Source organism: Amphiura filiformis, chromosome 17 (genome assembly GCF_039555335.1).
Source record: "Amphiura filiformis chromosome 17, Afil_fr2py, whole genome shotgun sequence".
NCBI classification, from domain to species: Eukaryota; Metazoa; Echinodermata; class Ophiuroidea; order Amphilepidida; family Amphiuridae; genus Amphiura; species Amphiura filiformis.
The window spans coordinates 428471-450210 of NC_092644.1; the positions used below are offsets into that span (position 1 = coordinate 428471).

Consider the following 21740-nt stretch of genomic DNA (forward strand, 5'->3'; position numbering starts at 1 on the left):
CTTTTTTTCTTACAGGTTCTTTCTTCTTCTTTCTTCTTTCTTCTGCCGACCACTACATTTGCTCTAGCACTTACATGCTTGTACCGATTTTGACCTAACTTGGTCACAACCATCATTGACCATGCCCCTACATGTCATATGAAACTCGTGGGGTCAAAGGTCAAGCAGGGGTCATAGGGGTTAAAAACGTGATTTCAACTCAAAATGCTTCTTCTCTCACAGATTACGTAGGAGAGTGACACCACTTGCACACATGCATTGTTATTATCCAGTGTCTATGGGGTCCTCACAGATTTGGGGTCAAAGGTCATTAAGGGGTCACTTCCGGTATAAAACGAAAAACCTTCAAAAAATTTTATTTGCTAAGAAAAACGTAGGACAGTAACGGTATGTTCACAAATAAATTGTAGTTACTCTGTGCATATGTGGTATTTTTTTTATTTAGGGTCAAATGTCATTAAGGGCTACTTCCGGTATTAAACGAAATACCTTTAAAATGCTTCTTCTCCCACAAATAATGTATGACAGTGACGCCACTTGCACACATGCATTGTTATTACCCAGTGTCTATGGGGTCCTCACAAATTTGGAATCAAAGGTCATTAAGGGGTCACTTCCGGTATAAAACGAAAACCTTCAAAAAATTTTATTTGCTAAGAAAAACATTGGAGGGTGATGGTATATTCACACGTGAATTGTGTTTACCTATTGTACATGTGGTATTTTTTCATTTGGGGTCAAAGGTCATTAAGGGGTCACTTCCGGTCTGAGACGAAAAACCTTCAAAATGCCCCTTTCTGCCACAAATAACATAGCAAAGTGGTGCCACTTGGACCCATTCATTGACATTAGCCAATGTCTATGGGCGTTTTATATATTTTGAGGTCAAAGGTCATTAAGGCGTCAAAACACGGCTGTGTTCGTGGTCTTAGACCACAGCTAAGTCTAGTTAACACCTGTATCCCAGTAAACACAGAAATGTTTTGTAAACGTTTATTTATAAACATGTTTAAATGCATTTTGGTTTTGGTCAAAACGTTTTAATAACATATAAATGTCCGGTTATAATAAAAGTCATGAAAACATTTTTCAAACGTTTTATATGAAAACAAAAATAACACTACAACATTATGTAGACGTCAAAATGTTTTTGCAAAATATTATATGGCAAACATTTTTGTTAAATAGTGCATCAACTCATAATAACATTATGTTTTGCATCAAGTTTTCAAAAATGTTTTCCATGTGTTATTAAAACATTTTATACCCTTTATACAACCCAGTGGCGTAGCTGGCATGTTGTCTATTTGGGCCCCCGCCCCCCCTCCCCCCCCCAAGTGCAGGGAAAAAATCCCAGCTACGCCGCTGATACAACCTAACATTTAAACGTTTTCTGTAAAACATTTTGTATTTGCTGGGATGCTAAAAAGGCAGCATCTGTTTTGTTGGGCTATTCCATTTAAAATGCACACTACCCCTGTGGAAGATTTCAGAAATATCAGCTAGGGAGGGAGCATGCATTTCAAATGGAAAGAGCACATTAAGCAGCTCCATTTGAATTTCATACACCCTCTGAGAAAGATTGAAGCGGAATCTTCCACAGAGGGAGGATGAGTTTCAAATAGTTGGTTAGAGTTGGTACTCCCTCTATGAAAGATATTTCCCAAAATATATATCTTCCACAACGGTAGTGTGAAGTTAAAGTGTAATAGCCCACATTTGACACATACTGCACTTTTACTCAGGCAGACATCCGGGGAAAACAGACATGCACACGTTATATAAAGTGATTTCAATTACTCACAAGGTCAGTTGTGTTCATAATTTTTATTGCTTAATTGAATTGAATATTATCTTATTCAACAAATACTTCAAGTTCTCATCCTGTATCCTTATCATATCTTGTGTCACATCTTGTGTGTCTTTATCACACAAAATGGTAGGCTTGAATTTATACAAATAATGTACCAAAATAAAGTATTGGTAAAATCCAAAAACCACTCGACCATAACTCTTGTTTGAAAGTACAGAACATAAAACCAAGTTAGCAGGTCTAAAAAGAGCAATGCGCAAAGTGGTTTTCAAATTTTTATTTTAAATACAAAAAAATTGCAAATGTGCAACAGGAACCACTTAACAATTTGTTGTTTCTCGCTACCATGTTAGTTAACCCTGTGATTGTACACATTCTGGTTGCTTCCGCTGATTGTGTAATTATTTCTAGCCCTGTTTTTAGCTTGTTTCTCTCTTTTTTTTTTTAATTTTAATGATTCTTGAGCACAAATGTAAAAAGAAATTGCAATGCGCAAAAACGGCCTCCAGCATGCAAAGCATACAGGCTAATAGAAACAAACATGTTTCTTTTTTTGGCCTAACACACAAATTATACATCACAGATTGAAGGCAATAATCCAGGGGGGTCACTCACTATTTTACTTGCTACACACCCGCATTCAAGAAAAACATCTAAAAGGGTATGTATTTCACACACAGCATTGTCGACATCCTTTTGAAAAAGGGGTACTTTTTCAGAAGGCATCGCCATTTAGGGGTCCTTTTTCAAGCCAAATCATTAGACGTTTAGGTTTAGTAATATTATTGTTTGAGAGAGTTTGCACTAATTTGATAAAAATCACCACTTTTTAACTGATGCTTTTTACCTTTGTGCATGTTTTCTTTAAGTTAGTATATATAGGTCTGCAACATCAAAAAGACACCTTGGGTATCAAATTAGCTCATTTTCCTGTTTACACCACTTGACGCCATTTACGGTATAGTTTTTGCATGTGCTACTCTATTCAGGGTAGGATTTTGCTGTGTTAAATTTCGCCATTAAGCGTTGCAATTTGGTAATGAGAAAATTTGCCATTGGGCAAAAAAAAAAGATGTTTGCTTGCCCTCAACCGACCGACCTAATTTTGGAAATCAGTTTTTCTATTTACTGTACAAAAGAATACCGACCCTATTTTTGGAAATTCCTGAAAAAGTTTTTTTTCTCTTTTCCAATTTTTGCATTCTGAAGATGTAAATAAAATGCAGTTTAGAGCTTGTGTTCAACATTTTAGTTGTTTTGTAATGTTAGTTGATTCTATTTGACACCAAAATTGTCTCATTTTTCATATGTTGAGCCTTCGAGTTTGCTAGTAATTAAAATAAAAAATAAAAAAGAAAGAAATCCAGACCGACCGACCCAATTGTTAAAATTCATTTGAGGGCAAGCAAACAATTTTTTTTCTTGGCTTTAAGGGTGCATTTCAGAGGTGGTCGGACACGGGTGGGTAGCACTTTTGTGTGAGAGTGACCCCCTGGGCCAATAATGTAGCCAAAAGTGCTCTATTTAACAATTTCGCTAGGACAGATGTTTCAAATGTAAAAATCGTATGTCGAAATGGGACAGTTGAGGTTAGGGAAGTTGAGGTGTATAAAAACATTGGGCTATTCCTTCTCCACTCCACCCTGTGGAAGATTCTGGAAATATCTTGCACAGGGGGAGTATAAATTTCAAATGGAATAATTTGTAATTAATACTCCCCGAATGGTAGATACAGGGTCCACAACTTAATAAGTTCCCCCCAAATACTTTTTAAAATAAATAGAAAAATATTTGACAAAATGAAAATGTGTAAAAGTGTATGGGTAGCCTTATTTGTTTTACACATATGGACCAAATTATAGTTGCATCTGAGTCCACAGGAGCCAGCTCTTAAACAATACAGTAGGCCAGGTCAATTCATGTGTTTGTTAAAGAAAACCTGACTGCTATGGAGTCAGGTGCAACTTTTAAAACTGCCTCTTTTCTTACACAATTAACCATTGTGACTGAACGCAATGACCTGTGATGCTATAAATTGGTCCACATGTGTAAAACAAATAGGCCTATGCATACCTTTTTACATTTCATAAAATATTTTTGGACTTATTCTAAAAAGTATTAGGGGGAACTTATAAGTTGTGGACCCTATATTTTCATTATCTTCTACAGCAGGAGTGAGGATCTCAAATGGAATTGCCCATTGCTATGGATATTCATGTATAATACGAATGGGAGATCTTTCTCATTTCAACATACTTAATCAACAAGAAATGTTAGGTAGTTACATAAAGTTGTTTCTGATTAATGTATGTTTAAACCATCTATTATCACCTGTGTTATGTAATAGTAATCAAGGGCTCTAACTAGCAAATAAAAGGGACTCTACATAGTTTACATGTAGTTCACACAAGTTGCACATCATGACATGTGATATACACCAACACCTCCCCTCTCTCCCTTTATCATGATAACTGCAAAATTTTTTGTTTGATAAAAATCCTTGTTTATTTTTAATTCAAAATTTATTGAGTAGTCCTACTTATTTTTTATTATATGATATTTGCACACCGAGTTCGTTTAAAAAAATAAGTCTGATACTCATTGAAGACAAAGGTTGGAAGAAATTAACTTTTTCAAACTTAATTTGTGCACTGAACCAAATACATTTAAGGACTTTAGGTTGAACAAATAAACCTTTGATTTTACACCAAACACCTTTAATAATTTATGTTTTTGTATGAGGTTCAAATTATACAGATATTATACAAGCATGTTTATGGTGGGTGGTCCAATTGAATCCCCTGATGTTTTCTACTTCCCATTGAGGCCCATCACCCAGTCTTATCCAAATTTTGAGTTGAACTAGTCATGGTAAACCACAGTTGAGACTAATTCGACAGGTTTTTGATGATTTCTTCAGAAATATACCGATTAGGAAGGCCTAATTTCAATATGTTAATTAGAAAAATATGAGCTTACACCTGATACCAAAATCTGCATTTTGATGAAGTCAAGTAGGGAGATGAGTCTGTCAATCAGGTTATCCACCTTTAACTTGCTCCAGTGGTTTGGATTCTAGAAACAACAATGTGTATCATGGTGGTACATAGACAGTGGCAGGGGCATGGACGGCAAATACCCCCAGTCAGAACTCTTGCCTCCTGTTTCCCTCAGTAAAAACTCAAAATTGTGAAAATTTCCACTTTTTAGCAATTTTATGCAAAATTTGTTGATTTTGTCCCCCTGAAATTCACTTTGCCCCCCCACCAAAAAAGATTCCTGGTGCCGCCACTGTATATAGAAGAGTACAGATTGCAAATGAATGAAGGTACCATACCAGTTATTTTGATCCCTGATATATCCACAGGAGAATAGCTGCCCTCTTCTACACCCACCCAGCTAGATCACTACAAATATGGTGACATGCTTGCACATTAGGACCACTAATATTTTGGAACATTATAACCAAAAGCATACACATTTTGAAATTTGTTGCAGCTGGGTCCCCCTTTCCCTCTCCATGCTTATTCCCTAGATTATATCATGTTATATTTTATGATGACATATTAGAGAGATTACGATTTCCAAACATACATATCAAACGTCTGTGCAATCTGTTCAAATTCACTCTCCTATGATGGGATTTTGAATAGATTGCACGGGAGTACGATCTTACGCTTGGAAATCACAATCTCTCTATTATATTATAAATACTGCATGTATAGCATTTTTCACCCTGATATAGCAATGATGTCAACGCGTTAAAGCAGCTGCTCCACTCACACATCTATGCGGCATCTTTAAGCGTGTGCGTGTACACCAGCACTTTAAGCGAATGCTAGCGATTTCAGGCTGCGCCCAATGAAATGCGCACTGACATCACTGCCACATCAGGATGAAAAATGGAATAGGTATGCTATTATGCAATACCATTATACCAGTAAGTTGGGGATCAATGATTTCATTTAATTTCACATACAAACATTAGGACATACATCAGAGCTCATTTCATAGTCATCATCCAAACTATAATAATAATAATAATAATAATAATAATAATAATAATAATAATAATAATAATAATAATAATAATAATAATAATAACAATAATAATTATAATTATAATTAGAACAATAACAACAATAATAACAATACAATGTTGAATATGCATTATTAAAATCTACAAAAATATAATAAATAACTTGATAGCTTTTTTAAACAATGCACTAATTTTAACTTTACACTTTTTGACATGGTTTAAATATAATGATAAAATTGCTAAATTATTATAAAAAACATTGTTTTTAAACCTTCAGTCAACAAATATATTTTACCTGCCTCAAACATTTCTGACTAAAGTGTCACCATCATAGAGATTAGCGACTGTTCAATATTCTGCCACAAGGGGAATGGGTGTTTTGAAGAAAACATCAACACAAAATTTTGCCTTACCCCCTCGCATCCACTCAGAATGTTTGGCTTCCCTCTTGTTTTAAAACTTAACATTCCCCCATGTTCAATATTCTGCCACGAGCGGAATGGGTGTTTTGAAGAAAACATCAACACAAAATTTTGCCTTCCCCTCTCGCATCCACTCAAATTGTTGGATTCTTCTTGTTTTCCCAATTTTCTCCATTTTAAACTTAAAATTCCCCTCATGGTTCAAATAAAAAATTCAGATTCCCAATCAAATCCCTAAAAATTTCAGATTGCCTCAAAATTTCCACCCCCTATGTAAATATTGAACAGCCTGTACACATTTGAGAAGACCCAGGCAAATACAGCAAAGTTCTTGATAAACAAAATAGTTGCCCTAACTTTAGTAAATAAAAGGGCAGAGCCAGAACAGCATTTCCTGGCTGACAACAAGTATTCCAGAGGGGGTACTTCTAATCCAACTTTAGTCATTTACATAGACTGATTTCCAAGAAACAGTGCGTAATTCAATTGTGGAAAAACAAATGTAAAGCAAGTCAGTATGTGCTAAACATCGTCATGATACATGTACAGAAATGTTAATTCGTTATCCCTGGACGTAAGAAATTCTGGCCAAATCTATATCGTGGATGCGACCTCATGCATGCAACCTCCCAGTTTTCTTCATTATTTGGCAATATTTTGGAAAGTGACATTTTTTACCCTATTTATAAATTGTGATTTAGGCTTGGAACCAAGTTATATAACTCTGCTGAAGGCCTTGAAATACCAGAAAATCTTTGGGTTGCAAAAATTGCGACCTTTGACCCTTTTCCTCATAACACAAGAATCACACATCTGAGATAGGTTTAAACCAAACTTTTTCTGAATCGTTATGATCAGAGCAATACTTTGGTGTAGTTTACAACAAGATCTGAACAATTATGAAATTTGACCCCTGAATGCATTTTTGCCACCAAAGATTTTCCTATAATTCTTTAAGGTCAATTTACAATATTTAAGCCAAGCACTAAAAGCTCACAGGATTTTCCTTGCCTCTTGCCATGCAGTGATTCCACTGCCATTAATTTACGAGGGTGCTACTGAGGTGTAATGTCATGTCATTATTATTGTGCTTTTATTGTCCACTGTTATCAGTTCTAGAGGGCGCTACTCATTTTGGTTCAACTCCATTTGTCGCTCCAGAATATTTTGAAGTTCTTCCATTGCAATCAACTGTTGAATCTGCAAATACCTAGGACGGTCTAGTGTGTCTCTAGCACGCTTTGTCTTTGGGTGGTGATAGCCAAACACCTAGAGATGAAAAGAAAATGAAAATGATTTATACTGATTACAAGATGAATTTTCAAGTTTAAAATTTAAATGTTTTACTTAAATTGATTTGACCAAATAATGTTTTTTCTTAAAACAAAATGTAGACTCATAGCCCGACTCATAGGTAGTGGTGGAAAAAGATTCCTATGCTACCAAAATTACTTCATTCAAAACAGACTATACCATTTTCACCCTGATATGGCAGTGCCATCAACATGCATTTCAGTGGGCGCAGCTTCAAATCGCTAGTGTTTGCTCAAAGTACTGGTGTACATACAAACTCGCTGCTATTTTCCCGTACTGATTTTTTTGTGATTTTGCAATTTTTAGAAATTGTGCGAGTTGCTTAATTTGCGGAATTTTGTAAAGAGATTTTATATAAAAACTGTATTTTCGCGTATTGATAATTTCGCACCTGCACATCCACTCACAAAATTGGAGAAAATAAAACCCTCTCGAAAATGAAGTCCCACCTGGGATACTTACTTCTTCACACACTCTATGCCACTTTATAAACCATTCACAAGCTGTTCTAAACCTCCTGTTATCCTCATGGAAGATTCCGATATTGAGATATAGCCTTGAGGTTAACACACTTATACATAGTCATGGGATACTTACTTCTTCACACACTCTATGCCACTTTATAAACCATTCACACGCTGTTCTAAACCTCCTGTTATCCTCATGGAAGATCCCGATATTGAGATACAGCCTTGAAGTTAACACACTGTTTTCACCATATGCTTGCAGACACTGCTCCAATGCTTCCATACAAATCTGTGTACATATCAATAAAGGAGTAAATATCTGGTATCCTTGTTGGTACACACACGCTCTTCACTTAAAGGGGTGTAACCCAATCACAGCCTCATCCCTCATTTCTCTTCATCAAAACTGGCATTTTGGTGTCAGGAGAAAGTTCATATTATTCTTATTACCCCAGTAAAGTTTAACACCAGCTCAGAGATATGTTTCTTTTAGATGGTATGAACAAAAACATGGTGAATTGTGGTAACTACAACAAGAAGTATGTACTATCCTATGGGGCATTGTTGTACATATTTTTGCTTCTCATATGAAAACCGCTGGAGCAATACAACTCAAAATTTGGAAACATATTGTTTTAATGGTTGTTAGGCCTTAATATAAGATAGAACACAGAACATGAAGAAATTGGACTATGTCCCTTCAATCAATGTTGTAAGTTGTATTTGAGTTATATTGTGCCTCTAGGCCAAGAAAAAACCAATTTGTTTCATAAACCATAATGATAGCTGTGTACAATACAATTTCTAACATAGCACTATGTGACTGGCTCATTATTATCCTATATTGCATCAAATAGATCAGTATGTGATGCAACCACAATATTTCCAGGTCGGCAGCACTGCCTAACCAGAATGAAGCCTTGTAGAACCATTATTTCGTCATGTAACCCTAAGTTCTTAAAATTACAAGAGGGTATGAAGTATATGTTTTTAGCATAAAAACATTTTGGAGCTTGAGATTGACCCTGTCTCTTACAGATTGCAAAGAGCTAATCATTAAAATATGTAAATATCACAGTAACATCATTTATTGCCTGATGATGCAACCATCAGCTGTCCAATGGTTACAAAACACATGTTCAATCACAGACACAGAGAGATAAAAAGCATCTCACACAATTACCTCAAGTTGTTGTTCACATCCTCTTGGTTCTAGGATCCCTTTAGTCATGGTAGCATCAGCCAGCATACCATACTCACCAAGCTGAAAATTTAACCAACCATGCAGATTATAATTACATTAGCTTTAGCCCATAATTACAATGAAAACTTTACTTGTACCTTTCCAAAATATATATAGTCATGCATGAATCTCCAACAGGCCAAATAGACCTTTTCAAATCAAGACTGGAAAATTGCAGTATTTATTCTGTAAGCTAGGGGGTCAAATTGGTGCACAATGAATCAAGCGGAATCACATACCCTTCTGAGTGAAAATAAGACATATTTAGACAAAATCAACATGACTCATCACAGAGTCATTTTCTCAAGGTATTGAACTAACACTTCCGATATTTGGCAGTTCACAATGTGACAGCAAAAGAAACAAAAATGCAGATGTTTGTCGTCTGCAGCACATTTGATTTGGTCTTTGTGTGGTCTTCGCAATATACATATCAATCTCTTGCACAAGCCATACCCAATGCTTGACCGTGTCTTTCACACAAATTTGTGTTCAATCGTAATCTTTGTGTTTGTGTTAGTGTTGATGACCCGGAATTAGAATCGGTCATCCATAACAAACTTCACAAAACTTCGATTTGAAAAGGTCTATACCAAGGGCTGACCAGATTGGAAGCTATTACTTGGGCAAAGGGTTATCATGACCTATGCAAGTAAGTCTTACTTGTACCTTGAACCAGGCTAGTGGTACTCTGTACAAATTGCCTATACCGATTCCGAGGACAAGACCTGTGTAACAGTTGCATCTCCTGCTTTGTACGTGTTTACCCAGGTCACGGTCTGTCTACGTGACAAATAGTGCAGGTCAGTCAGTTGCAATATGTCTACTGCCATTTACGTGATAGATCTATAAGTCACCTTTTTGTACCGTTCGCAGAGCATGACGTCTGCATAATAACAACAGCCTAATATGGGCATAATGGCTCCACCCAATGAACAACATACATCCAATAACACCGCCTTTTCGTAGCTACGTCACATTATAGCTAATTAATATCACCTTTCGGCATTTGCGGTGTGACGAACAGACTCTTATACAGGTACCTAGCTCACACTGTCCTCGCTTTTGCGATCGAAGTAGCACCTCTCTTCATTTAGTACTCTCAGCTTGAACATACATGTAATACTTGTTTGCAAATGCATCTTTAAGAACAGGGCCCTGTAATACCATCTCCCACTACCACGCCAGGCCACCTTTTGACAGCCCTTTGTATCCCCAACCTTTAAATGCCAAGTCAGAAAAAAACAGGTGCACTTCTGAACAAACAAGTCCACCCTCAGATGTTGGCACTATGAAATTCAAATTCTACACATTAAAATCCACTTTTTCCTGAAAATTGCTGCTTAGATGAAATGATTTGCACTATTGAGTATATATCTTTTGAAACGGGTGATAGTCCAAAGACACAGGAAATCAGAGTATATTTCTTCATGAAAAACTAATCTTATTCTTACCTCAGTAAATATCTCAATAGCCCTATCGATATATTCTTTTCCTTGTTGTACAGCCTCTTCCCCGGGCAAGTTGTTATCTGCTCCTGTTTCCATCCAGGCCTCAAGGTTAAAAGCAAGCTGCATCAGAGTCTTACCAAGCTTGAACTGCAAGATACAAGGCATTCCAACTGATAGGATTATTTGTAGAGCAGGGTGAAGTCATATTGAAGCCGTCCAATTTCCATCAAATTTTAATTTGGTTTTTCTTTACTCAAAAATATTATGCTGTAATTATATCTGTCAGGAAAGGTGTCTGTCCATTTTAAGCCAAAATAATAATGTGAAGTGAAATAAACCCCACACGCTATTTTAATCATATCACATTGAGTTATATGGGGTATTTAATGTCCTTAATTTACCTTAGTTACAAATATACCAAAAAATCAGGTTTGAAAAAAATAAACCAATTTCATATTAGAAGATCATACAATATGGCTTAAAGGTTGGTCTTAACCCTGGAATTATGGACACTTTTGGGCCTCATAACTGCTAAATTGTTGTTTTAAAGTAAGGATACATATTTAGATTGGCAAAGACTTCATCCAGAGGAGAATAACTTCTTCTTTGCTTCTTTTTATATCTTGCTATTTTTCTCCATGGGCTAACATGCTTTTTATAGGCTAAGCTAGCCAGAATTGTGCATTTTGCAAAGGTCTGGACCATGGATTGTCCATACCTAAGCATGTGTCCCTTATGGACCAACCTTGGTACATAAACAAATCAATGAAGTTTAGGCAGAAGGTTGATGGGGAGTGCTATAAACAGAAAGCAACTGTCATATTAAGCCCATGTAATCAAGTCAGTCTTTAAAGAGCATATCATACAAGCAGTCACAACATGCAATTTAAAAATCGCTAGTAATCAAACACTGGTAGCATTTCACCAGCATCCAGTAGTGGCTAGCGATGAAGCGACAACGTAGCCTTCAAGTCAACTGGTTGCGATTTGACGCTAATGCCCCTGTCATACTTGCATGCCACTTGCCACTGTGGCAAGCAGCATGACGTATCAGCCAATCATAAGCCTTGATTGTGTCCGTTTGGCTGCACTGCTCATGCATCATGCCGCCTAGAGGCAAGCAGCATAAAAGTATGAAACCAGCATAATACATGCTGCAACTTATTAATCAGATATCAGTAATCGCTTTTCTGATAGGCGACAAGTAATGTTACCAACAACACTATGCTCCTAGCAATTGCTTAGTACAAGATGCCTTCAGTCCAATCAATCTACAGTAATCATACTCTGTGTATGCCAACTACATCTGCACCTGAATCCACTTACGTGCTAAACCTTGTTATTATAATCCTACCTTATGTACATTTCCAGGCAATGTTTCACGTATACTGATGGATTTCCTGGCAAAGTGAATTGCAACCCGTAATTCAGCAAGTTGAAAAGCTTCTATAAACTGGTACAGTTTCAGTTTCTATCAAATAAAACAAAACAGATTGGTAAAGTTACCTTGTATTTAAATACAAAATTTAAATGTTTGATCTAACTTAAGTGCAAGATAAAATACCAAAACACATTTTTTACCATTTAACTATGGACACCCATGTTTAATTTTGTTTTTCACCTTACTGTGGACGTAGATTTCACTATCCACAAGTGGACCCTATATCCTCCACTGCGGTCATTGGTCTTAATGCTTAAATGCTATTTATCATGTAGAAACACCAGCCAGGAACCATGGACGTCCACTATGCATGTGTCAACAACTACAGAGAGGGTTCTTATGTATTGTACTGTCCTCATTTGCTGGGATTTTTAAGTGCACACACTAGTAAACCCCCGTCCTCCACCACCACCCACTCCTACACTCAAAATTTAAACAGCTATTTTTCAATCATATATACAGGGTGTCCCAAAAGTAACTTAACATTGTGAATTGGCCATAACTTGCGTTGTGTTAATAGTGTTGTTACAAAAATTGCACAGTATGTAGATAATTCTTTTAGAAATGTTATGATACCAAACATGCCTATATGTGGTCATGACCCTCTGGCATGAAATTAACGGATATCTACCGTACCGTAAAACCCACTTTAACGCAAAATAAGTCTTGTCATTTGAGGCGTGATCCTTTTCAAATCTGTTTTGTTTAATTTTGCAATGTTTGTTTGATTGTGTGTTTGTTTTCAATGCGTAATCTTCATTTTCTGTTTTATCTGGATTTTATATGGAAACTGCTTAAGATCTTTTCTGAGGATTCGATGAACAGTTGTACGTGAGTACGTTGTTAGCTCCATTGAAAGTCGACGTACTGGTCGTCTTGGGCTTGTCGCCACCACTCTTCGTATGACATCTATGTTTGTAGCCGATCTTCCTGTTCTTCCACGTCCTGTCCGAGGTAGATCATGAACAGATCCAGTTAATAGGAATTTCTGCACTAGTTGCTGCATTGTATTTCAGCTGGGTGCATAATTTACATTAAAATGTTCCCTAAACTTTGCTTGAGTGAGTTTGTCCGACTTTGTCTCGGCAAAGAATCTGAATCCGTTGATCTATAGGAAATTCATCTTCACTTCAACTGTTTTAAAGTAAAGTTTAATATTGTCAATAATTCCTAATTATAATCTGAAACAGTAGTCACGCATACGCTAGGCCAGGTAATCCATGAATGTTCATACCTAAATGTAGCGTGTGCAGTGAGTGAACCAACTCTTATGTTGAGGGAAGCACATCATTCATGTGCTTGAACAAAGAACAATTATGAGCTTGCTTTTGTGGGTTTGATACACACATGTGTACAGTCGCACAGTAAGGTCAAGGGGTCATCAATAATGCTGTTTTTGGTATCAGAATAATTCTAAAAGATCAATCTATGTGAATATGTTCTCCATTTTCGTATGAAGTAGGAAATATTTGAGATATGGCAAATTCACAATGTTAAGTTACTTTTGGGACACGCTGTACTTACATCATCATAAATGGAAGCAGCCAGATCATAGAGTTCTACTAATCTCTCCCGGCGACCACCTAGCTTCTCTGTCTCTAGTGTCATGGCTCTTTCAAGGAATGAAAAGGAGTCATCATGCTTGCCTGCATGCATCCTGTAAAGAATAAAAACAAGTAATAAATATTATCTTCATACTAATTTTCAAATCAAAGACCTTGAAAATAAGATAGAGTAGACTTGGGCTTCATAATCTACCAGGTTGTAAAGTTGGCAAACCTTCAATAGAGGCCATCAGTCTTTCACCATCTTTAGCTAGTTCTAACTGGCAATGAAAGGTGCATTTTATATTTGGTCAAGTTTTGGAAATAAGTGCCAAAAACATACCTTATTAGAGCATTTTTTATAAGCTGTGACAATCAAGCCCAAAGACTTGCACAAAGACTAATTTCAAGTTATGTATTCTATTTGTTGATAAACATATTTTCTAATCTTTTTCATAACCAATTATCAAAAATAAAATAAAATATTAAAATTATGAGCTAACTCTTAGCTTATACTCCAGATTTTGAATGCATAGACTTGTGTCAAGTCTTGGAATTTTATGACTACAATTGTAAGAAAACATGTAAAATTGCATGTTGTTGGCCCATTTCCCTCAAATTGCAAAAATATTAAAATATGGCCTAACTAAAGAACTAGGATTTAGCTAATTTGATAATATTAGAAAATATTTGTTTAATTCCAAATAATTAGTGCTATATTTTTCTGGAATCAAGAGTAGTGTTCCCTTACAGTATTCTAGAGACTTGTTCACATCTTCTTGATATCTCATCATCTGTCATGTCTTCTTCATCCCTCTGGATGGCATCTTGATAAGCATCTCGGAGTCTGGCCTGCCAATCCTCACCAAACCCCTAAAAAATATAAAAAGAAAGAAATTGAAAAAGAAGTCAATCTAAGAAAGCTACAAACGAAAACTATTTTTGGTCTTTGGATTTGATGACAATGGTATTATAAGAGCTTGATTGTAAAATCAGTATTTACAGAGCTCAATTGTAAATCAGTATGATCAAGTCTGCCATGTGAATTATCGAGGTAAACATGGCCAGATTTACCTTTTGCAGGCCAGCAACATGATTGGCCCCTCTGGCTCTGAAGCGTTACACTCCACTCCCATTCCTGTAACCTAAGTTTATTCCAAGCTGTCCCACTTACTTTCCTGGGAAATGTGCATACGTAGCATTTAATGCTAACATTTGAAAATATGCACTGTCTTTAAATAGACCCAGGGGCAAGCGAAAATTTACAATTTTAATGCTAAAATTCCAAGGGTGTGACTGTGTGATATTCCAATTTTCTGTTCCTTTTTTTTTGCCAAATCCCCCCCTCGCACGATCATGGACCTTGGCCATGTGCCCACCTTGCCTTGTGGTATATCTTATATGTGACACGATTTTGTCCATGGGGGCCAAAGGAGGCATTTTTGAAATTTTGAAATTGAGTTACTGTAATTATTAAATTACACATACAATAGGCTATATCACTTACTAAAAATGCCAAAAGTCTAGCATACTTGGTTCTAAAGTTATGAAGGTTTTGATCTCTATTTTCTAATGTATTTTATTGTTTTTCACTCCATATTTTTACTTTTATCTAAGTTTCTAATTAGCCGTCTTTGGCCCCAAATGGACCAGATCGTGTCACATCTTACCTCTCTCCAGTATTTCATCAATATTGCACTATAGTCTTCATTATACAACAAATCAAACACGTCCCAATCTGTCAATGTCTTCAGTAGCTTCAAGATATCTTTTGTCTGGACAAGATGACACGGAAGCTCCTGCAAGGTGCAAACAGTTCAATTATCTTCAAATATATATATTACATGTAACAGAACGGTAAAAATCAGAGATTATTAGTATTAGTTATTAGGTGAAGCGGAGGTACAGTGTATGGTACAGGAAAATTATAATGTGTGATAAGTCATTATTATATGTTTTGATGAATCCAAGTGTGTGAAAATATTGGATCCAACACATAATAATGTAATAATAAAATTGGATGCTTTACGTCCAATATTTATTGGTCTCGCTATGAGTTTTAAAATATTGGACTCGACTATGTCCCGTCCAATATTTTAAAACTCATATCTCGACCAATAAATATGGGCTCAATTGATCCAATTTTATATAAAAACTGGGTGACACTGTTTCACCTCGAGTTTGGTAGTGGTGTATGTACATATTTCGCTGGTTGCAGTATTGAACAGCACACCCTAACTAGCTGACCCTGCAAAGCACACATACACACATACAAAGGCGATATGTTGGCATGCTTGCAGCGCAAGCATGTCAAAGCATTGACATCACTATACCAAACTTTCTCTGTTTTATCAATCTCTTATGAACATTTTTGCTGATTGATATTACTTACCTCAACTTTTCTTTTGAGATTCTTTGTCACATAGAAATAATTAGCAAGTTTGTTGTGCCACCAAAGACGCTCGCTTTCCTTCTCTTCTCCAGATAAGTACCTACAAAGAAAAGGTGATTTTCTTAACCAAAATAACATTATCAAAAACATCATAGTAATTTCACATTTACCTAACTTGATGGTACAGTAGCTGCTTAAGAGAGAAATTTCTCATCAGAAAAAACCTAAAATTAATTTCCTAATTGTCCAGAGTTCGGGTATGCATTGGTGATCATCATAGAAGAGGTAAAGTGTCTGCCCCTATATGCGCTCGATGACCAATGGTTGACCATCATGTTGTCATGATTGTTGATAACCCAATCACCATAATTGTCTATCACTTAAGCTCTTATAAACCTGAAGGGCACTTCACTCTGAAAAAACTAAGAAATTTACCTTACCAATTCTGAAAATGACCAAAGATTATCTTCACATCACAGTGGGACACGGTTGTTTGAAAACTGAGTCATTTTAAAGAAACAACTTTTTACAATGACGGTGCTATTCATCTAATACTGTATAAGTGGTAATTTTCGCGTACAGTTATTTTCGCGATTTGGAGTGAGAGACACATTTTCGCGAATGTTATTTTCGCGATTGCCCAGTCCTTCCCTATACTTGTAATACATTATTGCATACATTCGCGAGGTGTTATTTTCGCGGTTGGAGCTCTAATTGAGAAATTCGCGAAAATAAAACCCTCGCGAAAATTACCACTTATACAGTATCTTGTTTGCATCTTTACAAGGGGTAGACACTTGTAAAATAGTATTAGAACATCAGCAAACAGACTTACAAATGACAATTATATATCATAAAATATCATAAAATGTAAGGTATAACTCATATTATTTGGCTAATCTAAATTTAAAATAATGTAAATAGCTCCCTCAATTTGCGTACAAATGTACAGTTATAGAATAAAAAATTACTACAAAAAATCAGAATTGAACATAATGTTTTGTCAGAAAAATTAAAACATGATCACATCAAACAACCGTGGGGAACAAATGGTACAAATCTTACTTTTTCCTGACTGCTTTGCTGACTGCTCTATGATAGAAGTCCAGTCTTCCTTCCTTGCTGTCCCCAAATGGCCTCAGGAATGGCCTCAAGGCTCGATACACAACTGTCCACTTATCCACAGAGAGGCTGTCTACCTCTTTCTCACTCTTTTCACTCTTCCCATGATCTGAAAAAAAAGATAGACTTGTTTAAATTTGAATTCCGAGACTGAACAATTATGTGAAATGGGATATTGAAAGCCAGGGAACCCCATCTGTAGGCAATACAACATGCATTGATCTACTGGTTAAGTTACTCAAATATGTTTACCATGAAGATATTTCCCTCTCTGCGTGGTTCAATTCCCCACCCCTCACTCCCTTTTATCTCTCTCTTTAACACTTAAACTACTTCGCTCACAGTGCATAATGCACCAACAGACAAATCCCATCCATGGCAGCTATCTTGGATATGCGAGCCAGGGAAAACGTATTATTTTACAAACATTACAAATGATTATCCCTCATAAACAAGATTTTTAATTCACCTTTACTGCACAAGATGGCCGCTCATGCCATGGCCGCCATCTACTAGGAAGGGAAGGGAATATTTCCATTGATGGGTTGTGCACAGGAAGTATTAAAACCAAGTTCTGCATGTCTGTCACTAAAATTGCTGTCTTTATTTCAAAGAGCAAACTTTTATCTATTCCTGCCTCAAAGTCTGTGTCTCTCCCTTTCCCTCTCTTTCTCCAAGTATCTGTGTGTCTCTCCAGTCCAGTGGCTGCACCACAAGGGAACAAGGGGAATGCCCCCAATCCCCCCCCCCCTTAATTATTCCCCCAGTCAGAAAAAAAATTACACACAAATCCACTATTTTGGGTCAAAATTAAATTATTTTGGGCCAAAATTTTCCGATTTGAGGAAATTCTTCCAATTTGTGCCCCCCCCCTCTCTTTGCCACAATGCCCCCTTCCCTAGAAAAATATCCTGGTAAAGCCACTGGTCACTGATATATATCAGTCATCCTCTCTGTCTGTCAGGGTGTCTGTCTGTGTGGGTGTCTGTCTGTCTGTCTGTCCTTCGCTGTCTCTCTTTGTCTCTTGTTTTTACTCTCGTTAACTATTGCATTACCTTTACATGATGCTCCCTCCCCATCAGATGGCATTAAGTTATCATCATCACCCAGGATCTGAAGCAATTCTGATTCCAGGAGACCAGCTGATGATGTCTCAAGAAGACAAAGAGTGGCTATCAATAACTTTCCTCCATTTTCTGCCTCAAATCGCTCAAACACTTGCTCTAGAATCCTAGGAGAGAAAAGATTGAACAAACCTTCACATTTCAAGAAAAGGAATTGATATTGTTCTCATACTACATTTATTTACATTATTATTATAATCATTCAAACTTTGCAGACAATTCATTTTTATTAGACCTATTAGACACACATGTTGTATTATTCTTTTATCCAATTTGAAAGAAAGATAATGTTAAAAATGCTAAGAAAAGTTGAATTTGCTGTCATCACCCACACACTAAACCCATCAACACCATACCATATATACTGCTTCATTCTAGAAGTACAACCCAAATATGTGGCATCAGGGTCGATGCTTTGCGTCACATGCACTGCCTGTTAAAAATGTGATGCATAAAGAGCGTGGTGCGCTCAGCAAGTACAAATCGCACAGCAGTTGGCACGCCAAAGAAGCACTTACACACGCATTGCACTGAAATAATTATTCTCATACCTCCAGTTTCCGAGGTCTATTTACTTTGTACTTCTGAGTTGACGGACTATATATGTGCTAATCAGTATAACACTAATGCAATCAATCACAAAGTCAGATGGCAACAAATTATTATCATCATTAAGGATCTGAAGCAATTCTGTTTCCAGGAGACCAGCAGATGATGTTTCAAGAAGACATAGCATGGCTATATCAATTACAGAGTAGTTTATATTGAGCCACCATGTATTTCAAGCTTAACAACTTACAGCACAAATTAAAGACTTACTCTAGCAATCCATCAGCTAGACCATTTATTTGTCATTCATCATATATCACCCTAAGTTCCTCACATGCAACGACAAGCCACAATGGGTTATGGGAAGACTCTTTGCCTAAACAACTTACAAAAAGAGCACAAAAGACTTACTCTAGCAATCCATCAGCCAGACCATTTATTTTGTCATTCATCCTTTCATATATATCATACACCCTGAGTTCTTCACATGCAACTGCAAGCCACAATGGGTTATGGGAAGACTCTTTGGCTAATAGGCTGGTCATCTGCTCACCATCTAGGTGCTTGTTGTGTTGTAGAAGCATCTCTCTTACTATTTCCTGTTTTTAAAGGGTTATTGCAGAAAAGGGAAAACATTTAACAGTAACAATATTATTTTGCCTTAGATGTGACAAAATCATGCACTATTACATGATCAGCACGTGCATCATATGATTAGCTTGTGCACTGGAGTGTGTTATGCACACTGTCACCATGGCAACTCAATCTTTGCAGACGTTAAGAAGGAGAGTTTTTTTCTCTGATGTATATCTGCCTATACTAATTACTATACTGTGCTTCGTCTCAAGTTTGGTATATGTTGGTGCTTATTTTACTAGTCACAGTGTCAAATTGTGCTCATAAAGTTAAAGGCCCTTTCAGTGATTTCACAGGAACATTAAAAAAATGGAAATTTGTCAGAGTTGCTTAGAAATAAAGAATAAGTCTACAGAATTTCATTAAACCACTTTTCCCTGAATACATCGACGACAAATTAGTCAAAAAACAGAAGTTTTAGAAAGGTTTTCTACTTCAACTCAGATCGACTCGAGAAAATCGAGATTTTCGTACAGTGCGCCAATTAATCGACTGGAAAAACTTCCTAGTCCAGTGTTTCTAACACGGGGAAGTAGAGTCTAAATTGATTTAAAACAGACGCTTAATTTTTGTAGTAGAAAACAAAATAAGCAATTAAACGTCACCGAGGCAAACTAACGGTCAATTCAAATATGAAAAACAGTTAAAATTGTGTATTTTGTTTAAAATAGTAGCTACTGATGTAATAAGTAGTAGAAACAATACGCAACGCGTGTTGGTGCGATGGAGAGTGAGCTTCTTTTCGATCTCGAGTCGGACTTTTTGTACTGTCAGTATCAAAAGTCCAGAATCATGCAAATGCTTTATTTTGTCTAAAATACACGGCTTTCGACCGAACCACTAGCAGGCTATGTTAGCACATCTATGCCAATTACAAAGGTACCAAAATCTGAATTTTGATGATTTTTACGATCGTCCGGATGAGCAAATCACTGAATGGGCCTTTAATCGCGCAGAGCGTACATGCACTCGTGCAAGAGAAAATTTGTTGGCAAGCTTGCAGCGCAATCACCAAAGAGCATCAATGTTTCTACTGCACTTTAGGTGGACCACAGTATATACAATTCCAGTGCCATATATGTCCTAGTTTGTGATACAGGATTCTATAATTTCTTCCACTTATTTATTAATGTTAATGTTAAGAAATGTGGGTAAGCATTATTAACTTGATCTAGATCTCCTCTCTACAGCTAAGTGTGGCAATAAATTTGGCATCACATGGACATCATACACCCATCACATGAATGCTAAGTATCATTCATGTACATACCTCTCTACTTTTAAAGTGTGCCAGATAGCTCACACAGTGTCTGTCCTTTTTAATACTGCTTTGTGCATCACATGCACATCACATGATTACCACATGGCCATCATATGTACATACCTCTCGACTGTTCACATCCAGTGGTGTGACAAAGAGTTCTTTTGGTTTATACCCTCTTTCCTTCATGGATTTGTGCGGAGGAGTCTCATGTATCATAGATATGATAACACGGACTTGTGGGGCTAGTCTACGTGGTAACCAGCTTAGAATGGTTGCAGCCCGGTCATCATCAAACTGTTGGAGAAATTTAGAAAAGTTGATATTCAAATTATAAAGAAAATGCTTCTTGTTTTCATGTGCGCTATGTGTATACATATAACAGCACTGAACCTTACAATACGGTATTATATAAAGTAATAGGCTCATATATGCACTCAATATATTAAAGTCTGCTAGAGTCAAATTGGGAGAAACCCATTTGACAAGGATATGTTAAGGGAAAATTAGCCCCAAGTGATCTGATATTTTATGAGTTTCAGCTATTATGAAGCATTTGTTGAGGTCCTTCTCACATTAACTTTAGCTGTTACTTTCATATTTAATACCCTTGTGGAACCAGCTGCCTCTGGAAACCAGATTATCCAATTCTGTTTCTTCTTTCAAATATCAAGCTCTGGATTTTTTGAAGTCTCAATTTTATTCCAAATTTGTTCCTTCTGATACCTACACTTGGTTTTCTACTTGCTGATGCCCAAATTGTAGGCCCATTTAAGGTCTTGCCCCTGGCATTCCATTCTTTTTTCAAAATAATTTAGGTCTTTCCTAGTTGGGATGGTTCTAGAGGTGAATTTACACCTGTTTATCCCAGCCTATTTGCTGGTCTTTTTAAAAAAAAGCTTTTATATTTATATTTTTCAAA

General features: G+C 36.5%; 1 protein-coding gene across 1 annotated transcript in view; it reads right to left on the minus strand.

Annotated features, from left to right (window-relative positions):
- Nucleotides 1-2682: 2682 nt before the first annotated feature.
- LOC140136761 (telomerase protein component 1-like) overlaps nucleotides 2683-21740 on the minus strand; it is a 31499-nt gene continuing 12441 nt past the window's right edge. The window contains exons 11-23 of the mRNA XM_072158345.1: nucleotides 20942-21115; nucleotides 19333-19520; nucleotides 18304-18479; nucleotides 17192-17357; nucleotides 16127-16226; nucleotides 15405-15533; nucleotides 14486-14607; nucleotides 13715-13847; nucleotides 12104-12220; nucleotides 10753-10896; nucleotides 9239-9319; nucleotides 8186-8344; nucleotides 2683-7543 (exon numbers count right to left, since the gene is read on the minus strand). Coding sequence (XP_072014446.1) covers nucleotides 7400-7543; nucleotides 8186-8344; nucleotides 9239-9319; nucleotides 10753-10896; nucleotides 12104-12220; nucleotides 13715-13847; nucleotides 14486-14607; nucleotides 15405-15533; nucleotides 16127-16226; nucleotides 17192-17357; nucleotides 18304-18479; nucleotides 19333-19520; nucleotides 20942-21115 — 1833 coding nt within the window. The 3' untranslated portion in view covers nucleotides 2683-7399. The remainder of the gene's footprint in view (nucleotides 7544-8185; nucleotides 8345-9238; nucleotides 9320-10752; nucleotides 10897-12103; nucleotides 12221-13714; nucleotides 13848-14485; nucleotides 14608-15404; nucleotides 15534-16126; nucleotides 16227-17191; nucleotides 17358-18303; nucleotides 18480-19332; nucleotides 19521-20941; nucleotides 21116-21740) is intronic.